We start from the raw sequence: 8,552 nt of genomic DNA on the forward strand, positions 1-8,552 counted from the left end.
CAGTTTAGTTTTTGTTTGGGCTAGACCGGCCTCTCTAATTGACCCCAAAGTAGGTTAGATCTCGGTGCAGCTGTCCTTGAGCAGACTGTTCCCTGTGGACACGAGATGCCGGCTACTATTACCTATACAGCCGATGTTTCATTTCCTCTTTAAATAAAACATTCCTATTAATAATGCATCTGAAATGGTAAATATTTCACATTTCTCAGACAGAAAAGGTTCACTTTACATTCTTTAAAATTCCTCACTTCTGCTTTTTTGAAAAACGTGTAATTAGATGTGTCATTCTGGTGTAAAAGGGCGCATTCATACCTGATGATTACAGCAGTAGTGGATGTAGCCGCATCATATAAAATGCTAGTCTGCCCCAGATTTCAAAGAAGGGTTTTCCTGATGCTTTGCTGCATCTGTTTCACGCTCGGTGAAGCTCGAGCAGGTATCAGCGTACAGTAACATCCTGACTGCCCACTTCTTTCCACGTAATTAAAGCTCAACAACTGACAGCCACCATTTAAACCAGCGGTAAGCAAATAGCTGCCAATTCCAGCCTTGCAGCAAGTATATCTGGCTCCCTGATGAAAGCTGAAGTTCTGACTATCATGGTTTTCATCAAAACTAACTCTCAAAACTTAGAGAAGCGTTAAAAGCGTGTTGTTTGAACACTGCACGCTGCTGGAATTAAGTCTAATAAACCTGTCAGAAATGGAATTTTATTTGAATTCTGACTTTTTGTTTTAATTCCACAGCTTTATCCTGTCGGACCAAAACAGATTTGTGCTTGCTTGTCTTTGTTCAGCCTTGTTGTGGCTGTACGTTCATGTGTATCTCCGGAGTTCTTGTTGTGAAGCACATCGAGAGCCTCCAGAAAACCGGAGTCAAATTCCTTGCATGTGTGAACATACTTGGCCAACAAAGCTGATTCTGATTCTTCACAAATAGGTTGAACTGAAACGGTATGTTGGTGCCATTTCGTTTCTACGACAACGACAACAGAACTTTCAATCAACCATGAATGAAGGCCGCTGTTTATGATGTGTGGATAATCAATAAAGTATGTCTCCAGCTTCCAAGTGACTCAGTTTTTATTTGTTAGACCTCACTTGCTAATCTGCTAATTTAGTTCTGACTTTCACAGTTTACACTCAAATTTTTACAGAATCTTTCACAAATCTGCTGTAGATAACAAAATAAGTCCCATTTAATACAACATTTTTTACATCTAAAGCTGCCTCCGCTGCTAAAACCAAGAGTGAATGCTGCTGAAATTAAGTCTAAAAATCTACCACAACTTTAGCCTGTTGGACAGATTTGTTCTTCACAAATACCAATTGATGACAGTCTAATATAAATGGTGTGTTGATGCCATTAAACAACAACAACAACAGAACTTTCAATCAACTGTAAATGAAGCAGGCTGCTGTTTACTGTACGTGGTTAACCGATAAAGTAGTCACCGAGTGAGTCTTTTTTCAGCCAAATGAGTATTAAAATTACTAATGAGATGAAAGCAGAGGTTTTTGACCTTCATACTTTACATCTGAACTTTTACACCATTTTTCACAAACCTACTCCAAATAAATCCCATTGAATGTTACATCTAATACTGCCTTTAAAATGAAGGGAGGCATTAAAACTATTTGAACAGTGCATGCTGCAGAAATTAAGTCTAATAAACCAACTACAAATAAAATGTTAACATGTGAATTCGAACATTGTTTTAATTCCTCAACTTTAAGCTGTTGGACCAGATCAGATATTTGTTAACTTATTTTTGTTCAAGCTTTGTTGAAAGAAGAAAGATGATGTGTGGATAAATATATCTCTAGTCTCCAAATATTTTAGCCAAACGACCATTAAAATAAGGTGTTAACCCTCATTTACAAATGATACAATCCTAAATATTGTTATATTTATATTTTATTCTTAAATGAAGCCTGCGTTTCCATGGCGCCGCCCCATGAAAAATCCTGTCAAACTGGTCCACGGTTGAACAGCTGACCCCTGATGCAAAGATGGGATAAAACAAGTCTGCACTGCTGATAATGTGATCTGAAGCTGCAACACTTCGATAAGTATTTCATCAGGGGGGCCTCATTTTTTGACCTTAGCAGGCATGTGATATGTGAGTTACTGAGTGGGTGGGGTGGGGTGGAGGGTGGGAGGGTGGGGAGGGGTTGCATGGTCTTAAATCACAATAACGGGGACGCAAATAGACGGTGGGGGGGGGGTATTTCAAAAAAGGGTTCAGAGGATTCTTGACTATTCTTAGTGCAGCAGCTTTCCTCACAAAATGGGTAGGAGGGAGATGAAGTAATTCACCTCAGGCATCTGTATCAACATCAGCATGTCTCTGCTGAGTGCACATGTCCTTATATTGTTGCATCTGTAGGACTCAGAATGAGCCACAACTAGGATAAACATCATATATATGTGTAACTGATCTCAGAGGAGCATTTTGAGATTAGAAAAAAAATGTGAATTTTGTTCACTTTCCTGATGTGATCCAAATAGAATAAGTGAGAGGAGGAGTGCACTTGCTGCATTAACACCCTTTTAAATCTCCAGTGTCCCAAATCCGGGTGTTTCAGCATCAGCTCCAGTCTCACATAGAGGAGAAATCATGTCACCAGGGATCGTTTTCTGATGCCATCTTAACCCAAAAAGTCCTGGTTCACGTTTCAATGTTTCCAAGTAAATACGCCGACTACACCTTCAGCGCCTATTTGAACTAATATGAATCAGATTATTCTTAATACTCAAGAGCTCCGGCGGTGGAAGGTGGGAAGAATCTAATCCTACAAGTCTCTGTGTCAGATTAATGTCCACTTAAAACCTTTTAGTTTACAGAAAGAGGGTTCCCTTTCCTGCTTTTAATGGTTATTATTTTTTAATGGCTGTGAGATGGAGGCAATGGCCAAAACTGACATCTGGATGAAATGAGTGCTAAATCCCTTCGCATCAAGATTATACTGTGCTGAAATCCCTGAAAATAAGACAGATCAACTTGCTTTTATTAAGCTATTTTAATTAAATGCCACAAAAAAAAAAAAAACCCCAAAGCGAAAGGGTTTAGAGAATGTGTTTCAGTTCATGCGCAAAGACGCATAACTTACCTCAAGCAGACAGATGCATTTGCGACGCATTTCCAGACCTTTATTTTTCACATAATTCTCATGTGTTTCATTAATTGTCTTCTTATGACTTGATAAGATCTTTTTTACACGCCTTCCCCGCACTCCACTGAGACTATCCTTTGAGTTTAATAGTGCCAGCAAAAAGTCGCGACAACGGATTTGTTTAAAACGGTGCCAAGGAATTGTTGTTGGAATTGTCACTTCAGTCAACAGAGAAGGCGCGTAGCCAAAAAGAAACCGATCAGGTCTCCAAATGAGCTTGCCCAGATGATATCAAAGGTTATGCTCCATTAAAATATCAAATGAAGAGATATTTCAGCCGGTCTCCAGGTGATGAAGTGTCCTTTCCGCTCGTGAAATACTCAAATGAAGTCGCCCCAGTCAGTTTCTGTTACCGGACTGGAAACTGAATCCACCTTGGAGAGACGCGCACCATCACACGGACACTATCGTACCCCTCAAGGCTGGCAGTGAACCAGAAACACCTTTTACACGCATGGTTTACTGCCGAGGTTACCCGGAGCTATACGCCGTCATCCCTCCTGCTTCGTATCCAGCTTGTCTGACTCCTGCGTGCAGCCGCTGCGTTTGGTACGGATCGTCTCCTCAACGCGCCGCCCACGTTGTGCCACTTAGTCGGGAGTATCCGACGCGACTGAGGAATAACTCGTCGTCGTGGAGTTAATTATGCAACGGCCCTCCGCTGATCCGGATCCTAATCTTTAATCCGTTTTCTGCAATCTCTGAGAAAGTTAGAGGACAGGACGGCCCGTGGGGGGAAACTGATTTTAGAGGGGAGGATCCGCGCGCATCACTGAGGAGGAGAGAGGCTCTTAGTAAGGAGACAGGAAAGGAAACCCTTTAACTTGTGCCCCCGTTTCCAGCTGAACGAGTGCCAAAGCTCTCAGAGTTAACAGATTTGGCTTTGAGCTAAGATGGACAGATGGTCCCACTGTGTCAATACAGTGAAGCATCCCCGGGGAGCTTTTTAAATAAAATCCAATGCAAGTGACTTCCAAAAACATGCTCCTCTGTGGTTAATTAACTTAAAAAAACAAATTCTAATGTGTTCAGATTAGTGCTGGAACAACTGATCGATTAGTAGATTGAAAAAAAAAATCCCAAGAATTTTAATAAGGGATTAATGTCTTGTTCCCAACCTGTGGGTCTCGGCCCTCTGTGGGGTCCCAAAGCTTAATGTGAGGGGGTTGACCTGCAGCTACTGATTATTTTTGGCCACCTGGGGACAGCAGAAACACACTGTGAGCACAACACTGACATTACATCACATTTTAAGTCGATGTAGTGGATTTCTTAGCAAGCAGTTGCTTATTTACACATTCAGAGGATACAAATAAACATTTATATGTCCACCTGGTGAATTTAAGTCCAATATTCACTCTCTAATAGCTCTGTTTTTGCTCTCTACCAACTCCTGAGGGAAATATCTGGCTCTTTAGCTGCTATGTTCACCAGCTAGTCTACAGCTAACTGTGTCTGTTTGCTGTTTGGTGCTGAGCAGGTAGTGTACAGCGGCTTTTTAGAGCTTTTTTATCTCAAAACAGCTGCCTGCTGCTGGATGTAAAACCAAAACAATGAACTAAAAGATGCTAACATGCTACGTGGAGCTGAAGGTGGCTGCAGAGTCAGGGTGATAATTTTCTGCAGGTTTGTCACTACGAGCAACACCTTTCACATACACGTTGTCATGTGATCCTTTGTTTATATACAAATATTTATTATAGCAGCTTTAACCTCTTCAGGGCTCTCACTCTTTGTGTCCACATTGATACTGTAAACAAGTAAACATGCTTCATTTTAAGAGGTCAACCTAGAAATACCAAAAATGATCTGATTCAAACTTCTGAAATATGACGATTTTCAGCTTTTCTCCGTTTTACATGATTGTAAACTAAATATCTTTGTGTTTTGGACTGTTGGACAGACAAAACAAGACATTTGAAGACGCTCCCTTGAAAATCATGATGAGCATTTTTCAGTTAGTCATACATAAGCAAAACAACTAACTAATTAATTGTAAAAAAAAATTTAAAAAAAAACAGATTAAACGATAATGACTGAAATTAGCTGCAGCACCCGTTCAGATTTTGCAGCATCAGTGACTTCCTACCTTCCCTCTGGTCCTGCTGTCTCTGTTGGTTTCATTCAAATTAATATTTTACACAACTCATCATATTATGAGACGTGATATTACGCTCGCACGTGGGAGGAGGGGTGGTTGGCTTCTGTCCATACCACCGAGGCTTTGAGTGCACAAAATGCTTTATGCACACTGTGCTAAAGCTTTCTTTAGACACAGTGACGTGCAAAGAGGCATTATTCAAAAGATGCTTTAATCCAAGGTGACAGTGCCCTCCCCTGAGTATGCCATCTCGTGAAGTGTCACTTGTGGCAACAAGGGAGTAGAGGACCATGGCAAACTGGGTTATATGGTTAAGATACTGTTTCAACTTATTAGTATGAGCCCGCTCCGTGTAGGACACAGTGTACCTGCCTACATGAGCACACCTGTCTCCAGGATCAGCATTCAGGTGCTGAAATCCATCATCTTAATCAATCTGACAGGTGTCATGCACGCTTTAGTGGAACCATTTGTTTTGGTGTCGGTGTGGATTTTCTGGCGGGTTTATTCAAGACAGTTGTGTAAGACGGTCTTCCTAATCTCTTTCCCTGCAGCTGGAGGAGTTCATCACCAAGCAGACTGTAGTCTATCCCCTCCTCCTCCTCCTCCTCATCTTCCTCTAATCTGAAGCACATTTTATCTTCAATCTAGGCTTGAGACAGGGGCTGGAGCCTCTATACATACTCTCTCCATGGCTTCAAATCCTTGCTCTTTGTGTGTGAGAGAGTGTGTGTGTGTGTGTGTGTGTGCTGCACCGTGTTAAGGGTCATTCCAGATGCATGGGTGATGACAGAGCAGGCATTCATTGCATGTTGGGGTGTTGCACATTTATGTAACAAACATGCGCTCGGCCCCTGTAAAGGTCTGGATAAACGCCCAGCACTCTTCACATGAGTGCATTCGGTGATGAAGCGGTGTAATCTACAGACCTACAGCCTGATGAGGTTTGACTGGAGATAGCTGGGTGGGAAAAGATTAAATAAGTGAATTTCAAAAGTGCCTTTTCTTATCCTGCCTCCAGAGAGGGAAACATTTTTGGAGCCGAAATAATTACATGGTTAGATCCATCGGCAGAAAACTGTCGTCCCAAGATAAATGACACAACAGGTACGTTTGAATGACAGATGTAACCTAGCTACCGTAATAATTATAACCTGGAGCAGCGGTGTAATTCAGATGACGTCCGTATGTGTCGATAATTTTCTTCATTTGGTGGAGGAGGGGTGGATGGAGGTATTAACCCGACAGTGGACTTTGCCACAGGAGACCACTGTTCATTTCCTGTTTACAACAGTGAGTCGGGACAGTTTTTTTACTAGTTTTTTTTTTCTACAATTTTTTTTTTTACCCAAACCATGATCTTTCCCTAAACCTAACCAGACCTTAACCACAACGTTGTCACATCATAAAACATCATTATTGTTTAACAGTGATGTGTAACGGTTTTGGAAAGCACAGACTAAGGATGTTGTCCTGCCCTGATTACTGCCGATGGGGGCGCCAGGAGAGCACATGGTCAAACAATGTTGGAAAATTAACCACATTTTTTTGATGATGGATTAATCGTTGGAGCCATTTATCAAGCAAAAATGCCAAATATTCTCTGTTTTCCATTTCTTAAATGTGATGATTTGCTGTTTTTTTTTTTAGCTGATTTGCTTGTCTTGTCTCACAAGATAATAAATCGAATATTTTTGAGTCATTTGGACCAATCAAGCAATTTTTAAACATCACCTTTTTTGATTTTATGATATTTTATTGACAAAGGGATTAATTGAGAAACAAATCTGCATTTTTATCAACAATCAGTCTTTATCAGCAGGATGTGTGTGTGCTCAGTTGAGTCATTAAATATCTTTTTTTGACTTTGGCATCTCTGTGATTGAGCAAATCCTATCACCAGACAAGAACGTCAGTATTATTACTGTATAACGTTTGTTTTTTTTAAATCAATGCCGATGTTTTTAACGCTTTCTGCAATATCTGCACATAACAATTACAATATGGTTAAGGTTAAGAAAAGATTGTGTATTAGCAAAAATAGGCCACAAGGGTCCAATTTGGTCCACCTGGCGTAAATTTCGTCATCCTCCCATGTCCGCGGTGTCCGCACAGACCCCTTTGTGGACATCCCAAAATTTGTGACCGCATGGACTGTACGCATAGCAAGCATGCTAACTGCGCATGTGCCAGAAATGCAGACAAGAATGCCTGTCTCGTCTGCTTTTTGAATGTACTGTAGTCCTATTCCCATTAAGCTGTCACATACAGGAATTCCTCAACTGCATTCAGACTGAAAACAGCCCTTTATGAAACAATACAAGGGGCTGTGTTGTTGTGAGCGTGTTGTTTAAAGTGCTGGTGAGACAATGAAATACGATCCAGTAAGTGCGGTTGGAGTAACAGATTATTGCATTTAAAGTCTGATCAGAAAAAACACTGCACAGCCGTTTGTAATATTCACAGACCGGATTTTACAACACTTGAATGTTATCACACTGGAACCATGTTTACTAGTTTGCACATGTGGACGGTGTCTGTGTCCACGATCCCCTGAAAGTATTTATGGAACTGTGTGCACGTCCACGGTCTGCGTGCAAGACCACAGCTGTCCGCAGAACACGGAAAGCATGAATTGGCCTTAAGGTATGTTTAGCTTTAGGCAACTACGCCTGGTTAAAGAGTATCTTCACACCTCCTGAAAGTCTTGTCTTTGCTGACCTCCTGTGGTTTAACTCCTTATCGTGCTGCGGTGATGTACAGGTGTACTCCACAACCCTGTGACATCAGTGTTAGGTGTGGTCACAGGTGCAACAAAACACACATCTCACATCAGTGATGCTGGTTGTGCTTTGTGGTGAAACACACTTGATACTTTCAGAGGGCAGTAAAACTCTCCTTTTCAGCTTGGTGTTAATTTAGGGTTAGGGGATGAATATGGGGAACAACTTCATTTCTAGCATCACTGGTTTGAATTTTCATGTGTCATTAAATGTCTCCTTATGATTTAAAATTATCTTTTTATCTGTGTCATTGTGGTTCAGCACACTCCGCTGAGATTAAGTTTTGGGTTTAGTGGCAGGAAATGTTGCAACAACAGTTTTATTTTTGACGGCGCCAACAATGTGGTGTTGGGAAAAAAAATATGAATTGTCACTTCAGTTAGTCAACAGAAAAAAACATGTAGCCAGAAAGAAACTAAACTTTCTTGTGATATGCTTGAAAGCTCCAGAACAAGCAGACCTTGAGTTGAGATTGTTTTATCATCTGCTGTT

General features: G+C 41.0%; 1 protein-coding gene across 1 annotated transcript in view; it reads right to left on the reverse strand.

The window, feature by feature from the left end:
* LOC121886469 (corticotropin-releasing factor receptor 1-like) overlaps positions 1-3,187 on the reverse strand; it is a 68,294-nt gene extending 65,107 nt beyond the window's left edge. Inside the window, exon 1 of the mRNA XM_042396465.1 lies at positions 3,114-3,187. Within this exon, the coding sequence (XP_042252399.1) occupies positions 3,114-3,143 (30 nt within the window). The 5' untranslated portion in view covers positions 3,144-3,187. The remainder of the gene's footprint in view (positions 1-3,113) is intronic.
* Positions 3,188-8,552: the final 5,365 nt, after the last annotated feature.

The sequence above is a fragment of the Thunnus maccoyii genome, chromosome 20 (assembly GCF_910596095.1).
Source record: "Thunnus maccoyii chromosome 20, fThuMac1.1, whole genome shotgun sequence".
NCBI lineage: Eukaryota > Metazoa > Chordata > Actinopteri > Scombriformes > Scombridae > Thunnus > Thunnus maccoyii.